Here is a 21,696-nt window from a genome sequence, read left to right on the forward strand (position 1 = left end):
AAATGGATGTGTGCGTCTTGACTAGATAGTATAACACAGTGTTTAAAAACAACAACAACAACAACAACAACAAACAACAACAAACAAACAAACAAAAAAACCCCCAGCTTTTTAAAGTATTTCCTTCAAATTGCAGGCATTTTTCTAGTTGACTTTCTGAACTCCTTTCAAACTGTTCTTTAAGTGTCTTTTTATAGAAAGATTTCTAATCTACTTTTATGCTGCTTTTTTCTGCTAAATTTCTTCAGACCTCTAATGCTGTACAGACTTCGTATTCACTCTGCATTAACCTGCACTAATCTGCTTTTCTTCAAAGAACACTGTGCCAATGCAAGCCCAGTGCACCGTTGTGATATGTACAGGATGCACCCCCAGTAATCTCACCAATTGTATTTGGGCCAATGGACAGCCAAATTTACCATCACATGCAAGGAGTCATTAGCACAGTAAGCCAAAGACAAGGAATGCATCACTCATACTTATACCACTGCTTCAGGGCTATGAAAGTTGTCTGCAGATATATGAGGCACGTTCCCGCTTTGAGGAGTTTTGCGTACCTGTCTGTGTGGTGCCTGCTACTCTTAGCAACAATATGCCAGGCTCAGATTTAAGCATGGGTGGTGACACTGCCTTGAATGTTATTGTGGAGGTAAGACTACGTATCTTTTAGAAGTTAAGATGATAAAATGCATAAGGTCAGGAAATTTAAAGACCTTTAAATATCTGGCATTATGAACTAATTCAGTCACTGTCATTTTTGTGTTTGAGTTTTTTTTACCAAGTCTGATTAAAATAATTCATTATAATTGGTGTTTATCTTTGGAGGATTCTGCTTTGTTATCTAAGACTACTGCATCACTGATTAGGGGTTTTTGTTTTTTATTTTCTGAAAATAAGATTTTGCTCTTCTAAAATTTCCATTTATTTTGTTGTTATTTAACTGTAGTTATTTTTTTAATATATTTTTATTATATTGTATTATTGCTTAGTATTATTTAGCTGAATGGTGAAATCTGATATTGTAGATAAATGCCACATTTATTTCATGGGCCAATGAGTGAGCTTAGCATATTTAAAGTGTTTTGTTATGTAGTTAGTGCTAAACACGTGAATGATCCTATGGACTACAGTAGGGCTAACATATATAAAGTGCATGTAAATATAAGGATTGCACAAGCAGTTTAGTCTGTCACTGATTCTAATTTGTGGACAGATCTTGCTGTGATTGAAGCTTTCCATTTTGGTCAGAACAGTCTGCTTTTTCCCTTGGGCACAACTGCTATATTTGTAATTGTCTACACTTCACAAAGTCTGCTGAAACAACAGAAAAGGGATCTGGGATGATAACTTACACAAACAAGTGAATAGCTCTGAGTTTTACCAGAACTCCTGTTATCAATACACATAAATAATTATGAAGCAATTGACCAAGAAAGTTTGAATGAAGATCCTGAGGTTTCAGAAATGTGGATTTGCTTTCCTGCTCAGGTACTGATTTACTTACATAGTCTATATCTACGGGAGCTTTTTTTTTTAATGTGCTGCATCAGAATACATTATGTCTGGTAGTGGGAGATGCAGTACTTAATTGCAGTTTTTCTAAACCATGGAATACAACCTCAGTGTAAAAAGCTGTTTGTTTGTTTTATTATCACAATCACAGCAAGTAAGTTAAATTAGAAATTTCACCATGAAAACATTAGGATATTTTTGAGGCCCATATGGCTCTCAATCTAAATTTCCTATTTTAAGTTATCTGATTAAGTTATCTGTTAGTAAAAAAAAAAACAAAAAAACAAAAAACCAAAAACAAACAAACAAACAAAAAAAACCAAACCCAAAACAACTCAGATGTTATAGAATCTATAATTGCTCTTTCAGAATATTACTAAGGTGTGGGGATTTAACATAATTCAAGATGATGAAACTACCAAGTGCTCTCCTAAGAGGACAGACTGAAAGAACTGAGGCTGTTCAGCCTGGAGAAGAGAAGGCTGTGAGGTGACCTGATAGCAGCCTTTCAGTATCTAAAGGGGAGCTACAGGAAATAAGAGGACAGGCTTTTCAGTAGCATCTGTTGTGGTAGAACAAAGGGAAATGGCTTTCAGCTTAAAGATGGTAGGTTTAGGTTACATATAAGGAAGAAGTCTTTTATAGTGAGGGTGGTGAGGCCCTGACACAGGTTGCCCAGAGATGTGAATTATGCCGTGTCCCTGGTGATTTTCAAGGCAAGGCTGGATCAGGCCCTGGGCAACCTGATGTAACTGTGCATGTCCTTGTTCACTGCAGGGGAGTTGGACTAGATGGCATTTAAAAGTCCCTTCAGACTCTAAGGGTTCTATGATTTGATGCCTTCATTTTGTATTTTTACCAAACGGACACAATGTTGGGACAGTACATTCTGTTTACACAGTTTTTCTTGTCACCAACTCCCATACAACTTTTATTTATTACTTAATCTCTTCCTGAAAGGAAGCAACATTGTCTAACAGCTTCATAAATAACTTTGAACAGTTGCTGTAGAAATACTTTCATTCCAGGAAGTGTGAGTTTGTCAGCTAGCTTCTTGAATGCTGCTGAAGTGTCTGGAGACTTGTATTAATGTAAGTTTTTCAGGTCCTGGAGATTTTTTCCATGACTTCTTCAAGTCTCTGGGGCAACTGTAGCAAATACTGGTGTTATCAATGTTATGTGAGCATCATATCTATTAGTAGAGAGTATTTCTTAGGTGGTCAGAGCAAAATGCAAAAAAAACAAAAAACAAACAAACAAAAAAAAAAACCAACAACAACAACAAAAAAATTAAAAATACCAAACCTACCAAGAATAGGGACAATTATTCCAGTAGTGGAGGAAATAATTTTATCTGTGTGAATATCCTTATTGATTCACAGGGCAGAACATGCTTAAGTTTAAAAAAGCCCCACTATGTGTACTTGTATTTAATTTATAAAGCTATCACAGCCTTTTATGTCCATGCACAAAAATTTATTTCTCAGATGTGAAACTAATGTTTTGATACTAGTGAAATATTTTGACTGTTTTGCTTATGTCAATTGGCTTATAAAATGGCTTATAAAAATTAGTTTATGTGATGACTGTTACGATGTTGAAATGGGTTATGATACATTGGGACATTATTTAATATGTTTTTAAATTAAGTCTTTCATCAATATATGACACAAAATTGCCTGGCACACATAAAAGTATAAAAATTCCTACTTTTAATTTCTAATACATTGTCTTCGAGTAGACGTGTGACCGCATCAAACAGTCAGCCAGTGGTACCAAACGTCGTGTATTCATCATTGAGACCATGGGAGGTTACTGTGGCTACCTGGCCAATATGGGAGCCCTTGCAGCAGGAGCTGATGCTGCTTATATCTTTGAAGAACAGTTTGACATTCGAGAGCTCCAGGTATGCAGTATTAGAAATGTTTTCCCTATTTTTAAGTAGAACTTGATATTGTACTTACATAGCTTACTGTCTGTATTTGGAGTAAATAGCTAACATTTATCTATCTACTGTAAATGAAAGCTGTGCTCGTTAGTTGCACTGTCAAATAATTCCAGTTCTTATGTCACATCCCCTGAAGGAACATGCACCATTATTTTTGGCATTAGGTTAATTGATGAAATGGTTGTACTGACCACTAAATGTTATTAGGGGAATTGTTTCATTTTTATTCCTCTGATAGAAATTCAAGTTAGGTAGAAATGAAAAATGCTGGGTAGTTTCAGAAGGATATAAAAAGAAAGACTTCTTCCTCAGCTCATTTGTCAGAATGATATACAGGTCAGAAATTTAAAGTGATGTATAATGCAGTTGACATTGACTTTGATAATGAAATTATTTAAGGGCATTTTTTTGAGGTGTTATTTAAACAAAGATGTCGTATTAGGATGTGACTGCATGGGGGTAGGGTGATATAGAAATTATCTACTATGAGGCTTTTAATACTTCTGAGGTGGTTGGTTCTGGCTTCTGTCATAGACCAATACAAAGGTGAAAACACAGCAGAATGTTCTGTTGCAAGGACTTGGAAGTTACTGCAGCATCTGATCATTTATGACAATTTCTACATGATACACAAACAACAAGTTCATCCAGCTTCTCCATCTGCATAGCACACAGAAAAACAAGTTTATGTAGCTATTTAAAAATAAAGTTATTTGTGACATGGAGGAAGAAGTTATTTTTACCCCACGATGGATAGCCACACGCTGTATGTTTTCCTAGATCTCCAAAACTGATTTGAATTTGCACATACTTGATGTAGAATCCTTTGTAGACATTCTTAGGATAAGACAATATGTAGGCTTATTAAAGTTGTTCTAAAGGGTTCTGCATGGCTCTTGACAAATACTTTTGTTGTTCCTAGGCTAACGTGGAACACTTGACTGAAAAGATGAAAACCAGTATCCAGCGTGGTTTAGTGCTGAGGTAAGCAAAGTACTTTCAGTAGATAAGTCTGTGATTTCAGGGCATTCAAAACTGTTTGGCCTCCCATGAAGACACTCCAAGTTTATATTCTCTTGATCATTCCTTTTAATACAACATGATTAGCAGAGCTGTTGCTCCAGAAGGCAAATCTGGGAGCTGAAATCCAAAACTTCCTTCTTTCTATGTAAATATATTTGCTTTGTGATCTGACACTTTATTCTATTTTCAGCCTGTTTTGTCATTTACTACAGATTCTTAATAATGTGAAAATTACTGTATGTGTACATATGTGCTCTGTAGCTTTTACTATGAAAATTATACTTAGGTTTTACAAGATAAAACATTTCTCAAAAAATCATAAACCTTAAAACGTACTTTAAGATGATACATTCATAGCCATCCTGAATCAGTCCACAGCTTCTCTCTTACTCTTCCATAAAGATCTATTCTCAGTGTGCTGAGTAGCAAAGAGTTGAAAAATAAATGCTATAGTCAATGGTATAAGGAAGCCATTCTACCTGAATAGATTCTACTGCTAATGTGATCAGGGTACAAAAAGAATACTTGACATTTACAATATTAATAAGGAACAGAAAGGTACTATTCATTATCTACGCTTTTGTAAGTTGCATAAAATATATAGCTACTTGGATTATGCATTTCCACCTGCATAATGAATTTGTTGGAATTAAAATGGTATTTCTCACTGCATTATTAAATGATGGAATCTGGCTGACCTGTCAGTATTGTGGGTGTAGAAAAAACAACACATCCATGAAACCTGAAAGCAGACCTGTATGATTGGATGTAAATGTCCAAGTGATGATTACTGGTATCAAGAAACTGGGAAACTACCTGTTGTGCAGTAAGTAGAGAATGTCTTTACAGCTAATAGTTGATTTGCTAACAGTATTTGGCCTGAATTGTTACAGAAATGAGAATTGCAATGAGAACTACACAACCGACTTCATTTATCAGCTCTATTCTGAAGAAGGAAAGGGAGTGTTTGACTGTCGAAAAAATGTTCTGGGCCACATGCAGCAGGTAAAACTCAGCTTAACATTTCCAGACATGCTTAACATTATCAGCATAAAGCATACACTATTCAAGCATATCAAGTAAATCTGACTCAGGAATTAACTAAAAAAAAGCGTGGGTTTTTGTTTGTAGGTAACTCAGAGCTATTTGTTAACATTAAATGTGATTATAATTCCTTTTTTTTAAAATGTATAAAAAATGCCTTAGTTACTTATTTTCATTTCTGTCACCATAAATAAAATTACACATTTTCTTTTTCGTAGATCTACAGCTATCAATCTTTCTTGTAACACATCTTTTGAACATAATTTTATACCCATCCATAATCTGAATTCTGATCAAACGTGGTTAAGAAATTATGTGCAGGTGGATTATCCTGGTAGAAAAGACAACATTGAACTATTCCTTATGATCTCTGTGCCTTCCCCCCCCCCTTTATCTTGCTGTACTGCTTGTTTGTGGGCAAACTGAGTTTATAATTAGGTTAACAAACACTGAAGTAGAGTCAAAGATACACGTAGAGCTAAATTTCTAAATTGTCTGCTTTATTCTGTGCTGAAATGAGGTGACCTTATACAGTGTGAGAGCTTGGTAGTGCTTTATGATCAGTGCTGAGGGAAAAGAGGGTGAAAGGGCAGACAGTACCCTCCCCTTACCAAAGTGAAAAGTATTATTGATTCACTGAGGATTCCACACTGTAATAACACAAATTTTAAATGAATCAGCTTATTTTTTTTATGATAGGTTTGTGACTTTTGTTTGAGATGGAGGTAATAAGTGTAGCGGGTCATTAACAGAGAGGACTGATAAAATGGAACACTGAATTAATGCAATTAAATTTTCATGCAGGGTGGTGCACCTTCACCATTTGATAGAAACTTTGGGACAAAGATTTCTGCGAAAGCAATGCAGTGGATCTCCAAAAAACTGACGGAAACCTACCGGAAAGGTGCAGAAATACTCAGTGCTATCTTGTTATTGCCTTCAATTAGCTATCAGTATAGAAGGCTACTTTCCTACAAAAATATTTGAATGTATATTAGTTAGTCAGTGCACTTCTTTCCATCTTATGTTTTTATTATTCAGTATTGTCTTGCTGTGGTTTCTGCTGTAAGATTCTTCTCAGTCGGTTGATATTTTAGCTGTTTTTCTTACCTACCTTTTAAAAATGATAGTGTGATTGCAGTTTATCATGCATGAAGGAATTGCTGACTACATAGTTACATCTGTTCTTCCTTTTTGTTTCATGATGGCTACATGGGAAACAGAAGAAGGTAATATGTCTTCTTTGGGAATTTTCATAAAACACTATTTACTAAAATCCAATTTAAATCTGGATGTTCAAATTCAGTTTTATTGTTTGTTACTTACACTATTTTTATGGCTAATCACCAAAATTGATCTTCAGTGATCTCCTAACCCTATTAAAGTACTAATTGATGTTCTACTACTATGTTAAATACACAGTAACTGCAAATAAGCTGCCTGTTCCCATACAAGTGTGAATAAGAAAGATATTGAATTATTTCATTCTTTTTAGGAAAAGTATTTGCCAATACTGAAGACTCGGTCTGTTTGCTGGGAATGCGCAGACGCAACCTTGTTTTCCAGCCAGTAACTGAGCTGAAGAAAGAAACAGACTTTGTGTATGTATACTCTGCTTACATTTCAAGCATCTCAGAACAGGCTTCCTTTCCCCACATCAAATGAACACCTTTGCCACAGTGCTGACACACAGCATTCACCATCTGTTTTATTGTGCTTCTGGCTTCAGCTTACATTCAGGCAGTGATTCACTTGGATTGTTGGCTTGTCTTTTCAAACTACTCCCTTAATACTGTCTATTTCTCCTCCCTATACTTTGTTATTAACTTATCTCATTTAATTCTGGGAGCCCACTGCCCTTTTCCATTACTACATTTGCTGTAATGTATAGAATTGGCTCACTTCTGATACAGTTCAATGGAGCAGCATTTGTGTCTTAGATGCTGTTTTACTTCCCTGTGAAATACACCACTTAGTACAGCCTACTATCTTCTTTACTATTCTGTCTTTATTTGGGCTAACAAAGAACAATGCTTGCTCCTGTTTATAAAGATTATTATTACTGTTGGTATTGCCAAATGAGCTACATGTGTTTGTCTTAGCTACTACATGACTCACTTCTTTCTTTCCTGCCCACCACTTACAGACATAGGATTCCCATGGAGCAATGGTGGCTGAAGCTGCGACCACTGATGAAAATCCTGGCCAAATACAAGACCAGCTATGATGTTTCAGACTCGGGCCAACTGGAGCATGTTGCTATGCACAGCCCAAAGGAAGCAGAAACTGGAGCCATATAAAGTGATCATTTTTAGATTGTTGTCATAGATGCACATTGTGAGTAACAATGCTTTAGAATCGTTACAGCTTTGTTTTGTAACATTTAAGTTATTGTACCAGCACTTTATGTGAAACACAACATTCACATGTCACACAGATTCTTGGTCCTGTATTTGTGTTATGTTTGAAATCAACCCTAGCCTCTGAATGAATAAGCACCACCTTACTGATGCAGAGTGCATAGATCAGTGTTGCACTTAACTAAAGAGTAAAATGTTACTCACCCACTGCACTTTGTTCCAGATTACTTACACCCAAAAATAAGTGTAGAAGGCTAGCTTTGTGTTAAGTTACAGGATGTGCTTACTGTATCTGAAGTGAAATAAAGTACTGTTGCAAACATCATAAATGTGATGTGTCAAAGTGTATTAGCACCTGCTTTACACAAGTGGAACACAATGCTTCATGAAGTAGGGACAGTAGTAATGCAGCTGTCATTCACTGCTGCTTTGGATTTAGGCTAGTAGACAAGGAAAACAAGTACTACCCCTCTAATACTAAAGTTTGACCAAGTGTTCCCTAAGCGGCCACGAGAAAAGCTGAATTTAAATACATTATTTATTTGCCCACTGTGCTGCTCTTTACCATACACTTGGCTTGATTTGAGGTGGTCTGCTCTTCCTGTGACAGGAAGCTGGAATTAGCATTAAAAAAAAGAAGAATGAAACCAATATAAAAGAGACATAGCACTTTATATATATCCAATAGCAAGCATGTTTTCAACCCAGTGCCACTCTGAAGTTCTACATATACAAAAATATTTAATTTATATAGTATCTATATGTGATGGAAGGAGTGAGTCTTGAATAAAATACTAAAGTCTGTCTTTACTATAACAACAAATCATTCCTGCTCTCTAATACTGTATGGTTAGAATTCTTTTTTTTAAAACACAGTTTTAACTGGTTTGTTGGACACTGTTACAAGCAGCAATTGAAGTATCATTTAAGCTGGACCACAGCTCAGTTAAAAATTAATATAAAAAGCTAATGTCACAAAGATGAGCTTGTTTTGTATGAGCTTGGATGTTCAGCCAGCAATTCATCGTTTGACCCATGAGGGATCTTTGGTGATATCCGTATTTTCTGGGCCAAGTACAGCCAGCCCACGAGTGCTCTTCCCAACTGCAAGATACCTGCAAGAAACAACAAATAAGTTGCTGTGTTCAGTTTTCTGTTACTCTCCTATACAAGTTGAAAATATTTCAGGAAAAAAAAGGCTGCTGGATATACAACCATTGTTTGCTTTTACAGCAGCTTTTTGAATTTACAGTGTTTTTTCCCCAGCCATCACAATACCACAGTCACTGTGGCCCAACTACAACTAGGCTATCTGCTTAAAACTTCTGCAATGGAATTCAAGTCTAATAATAAGCACAAGGTGGTAGGAGTCCAGAAGAACCAACTCAATTAGCCAGGAGATGAAATGGCAGAGTAGACATGTTCTTTAGAGAGTTTATGGACTCTTCAAAAGTAAAATAATCACCTGCAGATTCAGAATGTAGGAGGGAGGTTACATCTGCCAGAGTACTATATACAGGATATAATTAAATCTCACTAGGTTACCAAAGCAAATAGCGAAAGTAGGACAAAAGGCCAATGAAAGAAATACAAGAACATAATTGTGACAACTTTAACAAACTTGTTCAAGTTGTTCAGCATTTGTGCAGTTTTTCAAACAAGCAGCTTTCCCCCCGATACTCTGAGCACAGACTTACTCGTTTGCTACATCAACCAGGTTATCTTTGTTAACAGCAAAAAGCTGCTCTCTGTGTGCCTGCTTCATCTCATCTGAAATCCCATATAAGAAATGGTCCATACCTAAAACAAAAAGACACATACTGCAATAACATACTAGAACCCCAGCTACAGTTTGACAATCGTTCTGAAACAATATCTAATTGTAAACCAAAGGTCACAGACTGGAGAAAAGATTCATTCTATTTTGGCAAGCGATTTAGTTCTATGTTTTAACTTATTGGAAAACAAAACAAAACCAGGTTGCAGAAGAAATTAAGACATTCATAGTTAAAATTATGTCTGGAAAATTATCTTTCCAACTTCTATTAAAAAAAAAAAAAAAAAAAAAAAAAGGCAATTTTTATTACAGTTGCTTATATTTAACTCCAAGCCATTATTTTGTTCTCCATTCTACCTTCATCTTCTAACTGTATTCATTTACCTGACATCAAGGAGCAGTTTGAATATATATACTTCAGTAGAGAGACTGAACATGTTCAGCATTGGAGGAATGGGAGCAGTGGGAGTCAGCATCCACCAAGTACAAATCTTGCCATATCATTTAGTTTAGCAAACTAATTTATCTCCTTTAAATTTAAAGGAAAATAAATATCCCCAGTGCGCTGAGAGGCTGGTGAGGATGTACCTTTATCTGAAGGAGCTATTGGTGCATCTACAGCAGCAAACACTGCCAACTTAGCTTCATCGATATCTTCTTGCGTGAATTCTCCAGACTTGGCCCATTCAACTGCTTTTTCGAATGCTTTCAAGGTGGCTAATGAATTTGGGTCCCTTAGAGGGGAAAAAGGTGAAATTACTGACTTAAGTCTTACAAAATGAAATACAGCAATTACTTTGTTCTTGCTTCATTTACTTTACTGTGCATTACACAAAACATGCATACCAAATTAAACCAAATTTTGGGATTAAACCAAACATTTTACAATGGCATGAACCAAATGTATTTTGAATTTCTGAGTACACAAGAGCAGCAAGCTCAGTTGCTAAAAGCAGCTTCATGGCAGTGTGCAGAGAACTGGTATTAAAGAGATGGCAAACCAACTCTTCATAATCCACTGTCAATTTGCTGCAGCAGCTTAGTGAGCACAGCCTTCACTAAGAACAACAGTACTATTTATGATATGCCGTATCTTCAAGTTGCTTTTCCTGCTGCACCTCTTTTTGCTCTCCGTAAAACAGGTGCAACAAGTTGACAACTACTGAAATACTAACCAAGACAAGTCCTGCCACGTTGAAAACTGCAGAGAGGCAGCACTGCTCAGATTTTAGCCCGGAATCTTGCATAAGTACTGTGTTAGTCTATCTTCAGTAAAAAAACCAACTCTGTCAGACTCATGACACTTCTAGTGGGGATTATAACTAGTCTTCAATACTTCAATTCAAACTCGATCTGTAAATGCCTTCATAAAACAGGTTAACTGTTATAGACTGACAAAAAGTGGAAAATATACTTTCTCCATTCTAACTCATTACCAGCATTGCCTTCTACGTGCTTTTTGTTGAATCTCTAATGATTCCACCACAGTCACTGAAAGAGGCTGTGTATTTACAAAAATAAGACCAGCAGAAAAAGCACCCCTCTACTCTGGTATCTCAGAAGTTTAAGAGTCTCCTCAACCCACGACAAAATAAATGAAAACCTGTCTTACATAATCCTGGTGCAAAGACAAAACTGGTTGCTACACCAGCAGAGATAAGATAGACTTTCCCAGGGATAGAAACCAGAGGAAGCAAGGAGAGGTTTGTTAACAAAACTGATGTACATTAAGCAATTAATCTTAACTGCATACTCAGTGCTGAATCACTTATCTTGTCATTCAATATTCTTTTTGTTACATTTAATCTTAAAGAGAGCTGCAACCAAGTCAAAGATGCATTCAGTGCAGTCAGTGGTCCCCTAAGATAGGAACTTACCTATAGGAGTAGAAAGTGAATATTCCATTGTGACTAAGTTTAGCACCTCCACCATAAGCCCCTCCTTTCTCTCTAATTTCCCTATGTAGGAACTTAGAAGTCATCAAACGTGCAAGAATTCGGAGGCTGTAATGAGAGGAATAATAGAAAAGACGTTAAATGAATTGGTTAACAGTAATATTCTCAATAGCCTCTACTGTTCAAAAAGATCTCAATTTACAATGCATTGCTTCTTGTAATCTACATTACAATTATTTATTAACAATACTTGTAACATTAACAGTAATTAACATTTAATAACAGCTGATTTAAGTGACATACTTGTAAGAGTTGCTACTTTCCAGCAATCCTTTAATCCCATTTATTTCATTAACGTGAAATACAAAAACAGCCTCCTAATTGGAGCTCTGTTACACGCGATAGGGACTGTCGCTTCAGACACACTGAAGCAAGCAGGGCTGTTATTTGGAAGTTAGGGGTTAGTAGCCCCTAGTTACTTCATCTCAGCACTTACTAAAACAGGGAATTTAGGGACTTGGTCATGCTCTGTAAAGAACATGTTACCACCACACCACAAGGCTTTTACTGATACTCCATATTCAATAGTCAGCCTAAAACTTCCCATTTTGTTTTGTGTTATGCAACATACATACAAGCTCCCTGCAGATTCTGCTTCCTACCTTGCATAGTCCGTAGCTGTGTAGGGAACTGTTCGAACACATTCCCCAATATAGTTCACTGGGAAGGGAAGTACAAAATGCGTCTTCATCGGGCATGGTTTGAATGTAGGATCCTAAGAGAAAAGAATGCATTACAGCCACAGCAGAGATGAGACAATTTATTCCTTTGAGAGCTCTGGCTTCTTTGATAACTATGAAACCGCCAAACAGGCAGACACACAGATGCTAAAGCCGCCAGCTGACTTATACCTCAATCAGTAGGATACACTCGCATATTAGCAATCCAGCTCTACAATTGCCTTGGGAAACCAAGGTGTGTAGATACTGTACATCAGCTAATCATCCTTGCTCACCAGCTTCTCAGCTGTCCACACATTACATTACCAAAGAGTTTTGAGGTGCACACTTTCACTGCCACACCTTTACTCTGATTGAATTCTTAACTCTCCACTTCTGCATCCATCACACTTGAGTCCATCTATTCAACTACATGTATTGAATCCTGAAAACAACAGTTACCCACAAAAATAAAGCTGTTTTACAACAAGCAGCAGCTACGTGAATTTCACAGATGCCCCACAGTAAACCTGATTCTTATTTAGAATCATACAATCGCTTTGGTTGGAAAAGACATTCGAGTCCAACCAACAACCTGACCTACCAAGTCTCATCACTAAATTATGTGTATTTCCTGCAAGCATAGATGTCAAGTCAGCTACATGATCTTCAAATTAGAACCAAAAGGAAAACAACAAAAAGGATGACAGATGGATGAAGTTTGAGGAATTGTTTAAAAATACAGTGTAGGATAAAGGGCACACATGGGTATCCTGAACCAATAATGTACTTACATTAATTAGTTTCCTTGTGATCTGCAAGCTATTAAGCATTTTGCTTCCCACAGGTCTGACTTCTGAAGATTTCTACAAAAGATCCAGCCATCATATTAAAAAAGTAAGAATACTATAAATACAACCCCTACTCCCTCATGTTTCCTGTGATAGATTTTGAAACCACCATCCGCCCATGTGTCTTCATAAACATAAGCAGCCTACTTGATTATTTCTTCATATCTGTATTTCTAAGCAAATGCTAAATAAACCTTCTTTCAAGAGTAATTTTGTACCAAAACACACCAGATGAAATATTAAAGAGTCCAGCCAATTCTTCCTTCTTGGGTACAGAAGGAGTCTACTCCAGTTCCAGAAATTAAGACTGTGTGGATTCTGTCAACTGGATTGAACCAAGTACAATTGGTGCCAAACGTCCATCCAAATAATGAAACAGATTCCTAAACAACTAAAGAACTGCACATTACTCCCTATTTCCATTTGGCCAACATACCAAGTAACACACAGTTCATAGTATCATAGTATCATAGTCTCATGTGGGTTGGAAGGGACCAGTTAAAACAGAAGTTACAGTTTCAACTGACAGAGAAAGGAAGAATGAATTTTCCACCATCCCATGGGTAAGTAGTGACCTCAGGGTAAGATCCAGCAGGTGATCTACAGGATTACTGTTGCCTGTTTTACAGGATGAAAACAAGCTGCTGCACCTTTTGCTACAAAGCCAGCCTATTGCAAAGCTGCCTGGCCAACTTAGCCAGACATCTTGGTGTGGATACAATAGTTTGAGTTCAAATCCTCCTCAGAGCGAACAGTTGCCATTTACAGATCAGATCTAGATATATTTAATGCATTAGTCACAAATGAACTGATTTCCTACCTCAATCACATGGGGACGGACAGGTTTTCTCTCCTTTTTACTTCTAGTTATACCCTTTATGAATTTCTCTACTTCTTTCGATGCCTCTGACATCTGTTGAGGTGCTGCATTCACAGAACATCTGTCAAAAATACATCTTTTAGTATCTTTTTGTGGTTTCACACAGTCCATTATGATTTGCACCACTGTGTTTAAGTACTTCCTATTAAATCATCAGAACATTTCACAAAACAGAAATGTCTCCTTTGTATTCTCTGTATTTCAGCTAACATGATTACAAACAGCACACGTACTTCAGTAATTTTATTCATAATTTTCTTTGCAAAATAAGCTAACACAATTCAATGTCAATCAAATTGGACAAGTTTTGAAACTAATGTGTCATTCTTCTCCCTAGATGAGGTTTCAAAACATCCCTATTTTCTATTTAAGAAAGAAAATAAAACAAAAATAAACCATATTTAGTTATGACAATGCAATGCAACTATTTCTATAGAGCACTTTAAAGTAAGAAAAAAAACCAGAATATAGATGGAATATCCAACATCTGAGTTTTGCATTTGCTGTAGATTTCATACCTGTTAAAACAAACTAACAAACAAAAGCCATATCTACTATCAAGCTCTGAAGCACATAAAACACAGACTGAACATTTCTGCAGTGTTTCCTCAGGTCTTCTGTTTCACGGGACTCCAATACTGAGAAATGCCCATTGACTGGCCATGGCCCCTCTCTTACCACAGTGTTTCTTTCCATTTAAGCCAGAACTCACCTGATGTTGTCACTATTTAACAGATACTTCTTAATCCGTGGTAGTTTGCGTAGTATTGGTTTAACATCAGGCATTTCTGCTATTCTTTTCATCAACTTCACCTGCACAGGAAGGGCAGAAGGACTACAGATGAAGTCATTAGAAAGATTCAACAGAAATTAGCACTATCATTCCACAGTAGAGGATTGGAGCCTCACATAAATACACCATTAACTTTTCACCTGATCCATCCCACTGAACATTTCTTGCAGTTCTCCAGAAGGTGTAAGGTTTTTGCTGGCTCTAATAGAAGCATATAAATGCCCACAATCTGGAATCCCATTTGATAGTTCCTGGGCAGTCTTCTTAACCAGTACTCTAAAATGCTCTTCCTCCTCGAATCGAGGGCTGAAAAAAGAGTAAAAACAGGTCTCCACATCTCATGAGAAACCACACCAATGGGCTTAAATAACACTGCATCTTTCATTCAAGAAAGAGCCTTCAGACCATCAGTTCTCCATTTAATCCATTATACAGTCATGCAAAGGATGGAGTACTTAGATCTGCTCTCTGGATGTGATCCTGGGTAACCAAGTCTACGTGGTCCTGCTCGACTCGGGGACATCAACCCGAAGGCCCTCCAGAGCTCCCTTCCAACCTCAATCATTCTATTAGTTAGTCTGGGAGTCACTCAAGGATAATGTTATGAAAATAAACCTCAAAGTAGGATCTGTGAGAAGCGGTTGGGGCAAGAGGGAAAAAGAGAACCCCAAAAACCATGCAAAAAAAAATAAACCAAAACCCCAAAAACAATGTACAGTACTTGTTAAATATTTCACTCCATAAATGCATCATGTCTGGCAGATTTCTATCCAAGCACAGAGATGAAAAGAGCACACCCTGAAGGGAAAAAAGAAAACATACACAAAAAAAACTCCTTTGGACAAATAACTAAAGCAATAGAGAAACATGCAAGAATTTTTGTCATGGAAGCAATGCAGTGGTGCCAACCTAATACTCTGCAACACAAAAGCACTTCAACGCAGGCTGTATTACTAAAATCAGAGCAGACATGACATGTGATTGACCCTCACACAAAGCAAGCCTGCTGATTACTGACTCTTAAAGTAAGCAGAAGTTTAGAAACAGAGTTTCTTTATATGTATATATATATATATAAATATAAAGAAAATATATATATTTTCTTTATATTTAGCTATTCTTTATATGAAGAATAAGGAATTGTTATGGGGATGAATCTTTCCGTAAAGAAGTCTCCCTAACTCAACTTGATGATCTATGGGGAACAGACTAAAGGACGCAGACCCCTGTAACTCTGAAATATCTTAAGATATATTTATTGCTAAAACTACGATGCCCTGTGCTAAGATCTAACAAACCTGAAAAACACTGAATGTTTCAGAATCACAGTTAATAGTGACATGTATTAACAGCAATCTCTACACACAGCACTACTCCATTCTGTCCTCTACTCTTTGTTTCCAAAGTTTTGCGGCACTCAAAAATATAGTCATGTTAGCAAAACACTGCCTTAAAACTGATGACTGTGTCATACACTTCCCTTAATGCAAAATATTAAGATATTATAATTGTCAAATAAATACTTTACCCAAATACATAAGCCCTTTTATACACTGTTTTCAATGCACATTAACAGGTGCTCTACTGGAAGCTCTGAGTGACCTTAACTATTGAGTTGCTACTGCAATTAATAACAGTCAGTTTATGATTAATTTACCTGTTCATACACATCCAGGTGTGAATCATCTGGAATGATATGTGGGCTGACAGACATCCCACCTGTTTTTAGCTCTATCCTCTGGGCTTGTTCCCTATAGTCAAGGGCTCCACATCCCAACCTAAGGGAAATAATCAGATTTATTTCCATTTTTTGGTCTATAACAAAGGCTTATAGACCAAATGCAAAAGAAACTTTCAGGCAAATACAATTTAGCAACTAAGCAATCTGTGAATTCAAAAATGGGGTATTAAAAAAGGTGCTTAGTGTACAGGCTTGCTCACAACATACACGTGGAACCAGAGTAGTAGCATCACATAAGCTATTATTGCTACTAAAAATCCTTCTGGCTCAGGTCACTTAATATGCCTGGTGCCACTCTTACCCCTTTGTGACCATTTCTTTGACCACACTGTGAAGCCAGACCAAGAAAAACCTACAGGAAAACTTTTAATTTCTGCAAGGCTCCTTTTCATTTACAGAACATTCCCCATCTACCTGGGGAATGCTGACACTGGGGAACAAAGCAAGGCAGAGACTGACAAAGTCTAAAGGAGTTGGCAACTCAGTGAGGAGAGGGAAGAATCACTGTTCCAGGAGGACACCAACTTATTGCTGTATCCTTCCTAAAAGAACAGCCACAGAAGTTAGAAGCAGCATTATTTCAGTAAGCCGTACTATATCTTACTGCTTGGGATTCTAGCAAAGTCAGTGTCTCACTTTGTAATGACGTTGCAAAACAGCGGCACGTATGGTTTGAGCTCCTCAGGAAGAGTGTTCAAGCTGGAAACAGCTCTGAAGTACACAACCCCATTGGTTGGCTGAGGACAGTACTGGACAGGAACTTCATCAGCTGGGGATGAATAAGAAAGAAAAAACAAGTTTTCTCTGTAAGTACATGAAAGCAAAACCACTTCTTACAAGAATTTAGAGTTATTTTCTGTAATGACTTTTTAACTTGGAATACTGGACTGAAGTGGGGATTGTGTTTGTTTCTTTTTGTTTGTTTTTGTAGTTTTGTCCATAGTAAAATAAGACATGCCTGGAAAATTTAAGGAGACAATTCTGTTGTCAAAGTACACGTTTTAGATACAATTCTCAAGTAATGGAATGATAATTTTCGGCACAGCCATAATAAAACTGAGACCTATGACTTCTTGCTTCCTGTCAATCCTTAAAGGAGAGCCATGGGCAAAGCAAGACAATTTTTCAATGAAGTTACGATGAGTGATGACTTTGCCATGGCTCCTGAATGTCTTCTTTTTAAAAACAGGTAGGAGGTAGGAAGAGAGCTCTAACAAATGCTTCCTGCACCCTGGACAATGCTGAAGTCTTTGGAAAGCAACAGGATTGCTCAAGAATAATTGAGCATACCTAGCGACTTCTCTGACTGCAGGGCAGGGCAGGCAGTGAGAAAGCAGGAGGCAGTGAGCTTGCATCAGGAGTGCTACTGCTAGGCAAAAAGCAGGCAACTGGATTGCAGATTGCGCCTCAACATCACCCCTCACAGGTGATGTCATTCCATGTCATTCCTAACTGTCTACTTCTTTAAGATGGAAGAAATGCAACAGTTGGGTTAGTAGCTGAATAACAATCCAATAGTGTTGTCCTTTCCAGGACAAAGGACTGTTTACACCAACCTGTAAATGTTGTCTCCAGCACAGTGAATGGGATTTTGGGCTCAATATCAGACACTTTTAGAGCTGGGAGACAAGAGGTATCCTGAGGTTTGCTTTGAAGATCAATAAGTTCCAAACCTAATAAAGAAAGCAGAATATTAAGGCTCATCATTTTCATCTTTTAAATCTACTGAAGTGATGCAGATCAGAAAAACATGTTTTATTTTAACATTTTCTATCAACTGTTCTTCCAATTATTCCACTGAGACAAATTCTGCACATTACTGTGTCAGCAAACAGAACGTCACATCTTTGTAAATTCTTTCCAACACACCCCCTTCTTTCACGTCCTGCTTACATGTATTTCAACCCTTGAAGAAGTGATATCTACCAGTCTGCCCCGTTGTCCAGCTCTGCAGACACCGTTAGGCAACACAAATATTGGTTCTAACCCGTAAGAGATCTTTCTCAAGTGCTGTCAGTACACTGACTCAGCTAATCCATTATGCTTTATCTTACATTTCAGCCTCTTTCAGATTCTAGCTGTCTGCCTTTAAGTACACTCAAAATTATTTCTGCATGCAGACAAACTCATCTGAAAGATTTTATCTTGCCCTGTTTCCTGCTTCTGAACATTAACTCAATTTTTTTATAGGATTTCTGTGTCCAGATCAATGTTTTAACAGAAAGACATGACTGCTCAAGGTTTTCAAGTTCAAGTTATTCCTCAGAATAAGCCAAACTATATTATTTGTATAGCTGGCTTTTTAAGTAGAAAAGAAATGCAATTAGCAAATGTAAATTTTAAAGAAGCATGGAGCAAACTTCATATGCTCAGAAACAAAGAGCTGTAAGGTAAATGGTGGCATTCACCTTGCAGTGATAGCAAATTAACAGGAAAGAAAAGCAGACAAATTGTAAAACATTTTTTCCTCTTCTGACTGTGGGCTGAAGCTTTTGATCATTTTGTTTTCTGAGTGCTGTAAGTAATGGAATATACCAACCACATAATTTAGTATAAACCCCATGGCTTCCTTACACATGTATTACACAAGGTACCAATAACAACAGTGAAATTATCCAGTTCAGAACAAATTCTGGACTGTGTTTGATATTGAATTTTAGATAGTTTACAGATCAAAAGCTTAAAAAAAAAAAAAAAAAGAAAAGAAACAAAACAAACACTGTGTATTTTTAAATAGTGCCCCAAACAAAAACATGACTAAGTATGTTAACCTTTTTCAAAGATTTGGGTTTTCTCTTTTTCAGAAAGAGCATTGACCTTCTTTTTCAGTTTTTCTGCTTCCAGTTTTGCTTGTTTATCATAGTAGTCTTCCTCCGGGCTCATCGACAGAGTCAATCTATGCGGATTATCCTGCAGAAATGTATCCCAAAACAGAGAATTATTAATTTTGAGGGCTGCTTTTGCTTGCGTTGCCTCAGATTATTGCGTCATCTGAAGTAGATCACAGAACAGCCCATGCATTACTTCGTTCCACCACATTATCAAAAGAATCACAAGCAGGCAATTTAAACTTCTCATTTAATGAAGCAGTCTGCTGCCAGGGAGGAGACAAGAGACAGTTTATCACGTGAACAAGCATGAACAGCTTTTGGTGAAATTTTAGTATGGAAACTGCTTCCCCTAGCAGCATACAGTACTTGTGTAATTAAATCAAGGTGAAACAACTGTGTAAAACACTACAGAGCATCATGCCATAAGATATATCTGGAGAACGTTCTAAGATGGGGAATCCAGTTAACTGCAGGAGAATTTCATCTAATGTCTCATTCAACCTGTCCAAGCTTGAATGCACAGAGATCCCAAATGACGTAAAATGTGCATGCCTTATCCTGCTCAAAAATGCCTTACAGTCTTGCTCCCAAACAACTCCATGCATTATGCAAGCATCACAACGGCTGTCAAATTTCTTTGTTTATACTGTACAGTGGAATTCTCCTAACAAAATTACTCATCAGCTTCCATTTTATATAATAACGGGGGGCCATTCAAAAGATGATGACCTCAAAAATGCCCATTTCAAAGTAGGAGTCAAACAGTAACATCTGTCACTGAGACACACTGCCAATAACTTGAGATGCTATAATTGGATTCCCTGTTTTATGAGCTTATCTCCCCTGTGGTTATCTGGAACGACTAAGGAAACAAGACTGACTACAGAATTAAAAAGTAAAATGCAAAATTAACCAAGGGCAGATGAATAGCGTTCTCTCCACTGCTTCCATCCTTCCTGCTTTATTAACCTTCAGGCACAATGTACAACATAAGGTGCATCATATTTTGATATCAGGAAATCCAACAATTCTCATTACTTCTACTGTGCAGTGGTTTTTTTTAATCTCAGAACCCTCAGCAGAACTGCACAGTAAAGAACATGCTCAAAAATACTGTCTGTATTTCTTAACACAACAGCCAAAAACTTGACAGCTCCTTACAACTTCCACACACTAATAATGACTTCAGGAAAACAGATGCCACTGTTCCCTGTCACCTTAAAATCGAGTTGGCAGTTAAGTATCATAGATGAGTCCTTCAAAACAAGCAAAACAGTAAAAACAAACAAACTAACTAACTAACAAAAACAAACAAACAAAAAAAAAGCAAACCCACATCACCACAACAAAACACAAATAAGGAAAGATACATTCAGCACTGCTGTCACTGGGTTTTTACTAGCTAATGCAGAGGGCTTCAAACCATTCCATGTCATAATGCCTCTGCTGTTCTTGCATCCACAAGCACTCTAGTAGAACATACACACAGGTACACAAGAAAAGAGCAGAAAACAATTGGTGCCAACTGCAAAATTCAGACAACTACTGAAGGAACATGAAGCGCACTAAAACAATATTACTTAAATAGTCAGTCTTTTCAGGGAAGAAGAGAAAGCTCTTGCTATAACCAATACACAAGTAGGCCCATAATTCTCTGTCCATATCTTTAATTCTTACATGCCCTTCTATGCATCAAGCATCACAGTTCAATTGAACATTAGTATGATATCATTGTTCTGGTACATGCATTACCAAGTTCCCACTTCAACTGTTTAACATGCTTCATTAAAAAGCACTGCTGTTCACCTACATCTAAAAACAGACAAGAACAACTCAGTACCCTTCCGTTCAACTATAAGTACAAAACTGTGATTCAAAAATTAATACTGCAGTTACTTCTCAGAACATGTTCCTACCTTAAAGTACTTTTTAACTTTTTCCTGAAGAAACGTGGGATTTTCTTTAAGGCATTGCCTGAACTGTGACACTTTATCTGCAATCTTCAGAAGTTCCACCGGATCACCATCTTGATTCCAGCATGAAGCTATATACTGAAAACAAAAGGATAGCTTAATAAGCATATATTCGTACTGTCCTGCATTTCTCTAACTGGCAGCATCTATGTTCCAGAACTACCTTACCATCTATTTCTATTACCATCTATATCTGAACAGTAGGTATATAAAAACTGATGAACAGTTTCAATAGATTGAGTAGAACTGTAAAGACAAAGTATTTATTCAGACTAAAGGACTATACCAACCTTCCAGTGGCAGGGTTAGCAATTGTATTTGTTACATTACAATAGCACAACCCTTAACT

General features: G+C 37.0%; 2 protein-coding genes across 8 annotated transcripts in view; one reads left to right on the forward strand and one right to left on the reverse strand.

The window, feature by feature from the left end:
• PFKP (phosphofructokinase, platelet) overlaps positions 1-8,216 on the forward strand; it is a 39,866-nt gene extending 31,650 nt beyond the window's left edge. For 3 of the 7 annotated variants that reach the window (XM_015853086.1, XM_015853085.2, XM_015853092.2), the window contains 8 exons: positions 497-649; positions 3,254-3,418; positions 4,383-4,444; positions 5,377-5,488; positions 6,332-6,431; positions 6,751-6,756; positions 7,023-7,128; positions 7,674-8,216. In XM_015853086.1, coding sequence (XP_015708572.1) covers positions 497-649; positions 3,254-3,418; positions 4,383-4,444; positions 5,377-5,488; positions 6,332-6,431; positions 6,751-6,756; positions 7,023-7,128; positions 7,674-7,827 — 858 coding nt within the window. In that variant the 3' untranslated portion in view covers positions 7,828-8,216. The remainder of the gene's footprint in view (positions 1-496; positions 650-3,253; positions 3,419-4,382; positions 4,445-5,376; positions 5,489-6,331; positions 6,432-6,750; positions 6,757-7,022; positions 7,129-7,673) is intronic. The other 4 variants (XM_015853089.2, XM_015853094.2, XM_015853091.2 and 1 more) reach the window with 3 other exon arrangements.
• A 324-nt stretch (positions 8,217-8,540) lies between these two features.
• The window catches only part of PITRM1 (pitrilysin metallopeptidase 1), a 25,323-nt gene continuing 12,167 nt past the window's right edge, over positions 8,541-21,696 (reverse strand). Inside the window, exons 13-27 of the mRNA XM_015853084.2 lie at positions 21,291-21,425; positions 19,315-19,453; positions 18,100-18,216; positions 17,180-17,312; positions 16,460-16,580; positions 15,524-15,600; positions 14,943-15,108; positions 14,722-14,822; positions 13,950-14,070; positions 13,073-13,144; positions 12,222-12,334; positions 11,542-11,667; positions 10,253-10,398; positions 9,585-9,687; positions 8,541-9,002 (exon numbers count right to left, since the gene is read on the reverse strand). Of these exons, the coding sequence (XP_015708570.1) occupies positions 8,909-9,002; positions 9,585-9,687; positions 10,253-10,398; positions 11,542-11,667; positions 12,222-12,334; positions 13,073-13,144; positions 13,950-14,070; positions 14,722-14,822; positions 14,943-15,108; positions 15,524-15,600; positions 16,460-16,580; positions 17,180-17,312; positions 18,100-18,216; positions 19,315-19,453; positions 21,291-21,425 (1,764 nt within the window). The 3' untranslated portion in view covers positions 8,541-8,908. The remainder of the gene's footprint in view (positions 9,003-9,584; positions 9,688-10,252; positions 10,399-11,541; positions 11,668-12,221; positions 12,335-13,072; positions 13,145-13,949; positions 14,071-14,721; positions 14,823-14,942; positions 15,109-15,523; positions 15,601-16,459; positions 16,581-17,179; positions 17,313-18,099; positions 18,217-19,314; positions 19,454-21,290; positions 21,426-21,696) is intronic.

The sequence above is a fragment of the Coturnix japonica genome, chromosome 2 (genome assembly GCF_001577835.2).
Source record: "Coturnix japonica isolate 7356 chromosome 2, Coturnix japonica 2.1, whole genome shotgun sequence".
Taxonomy (NCBI): Eukaryota; Metazoa; Chordata; class Aves; order Galliformes; family Phasianidae; genus Coturnix; species Coturnix japonica.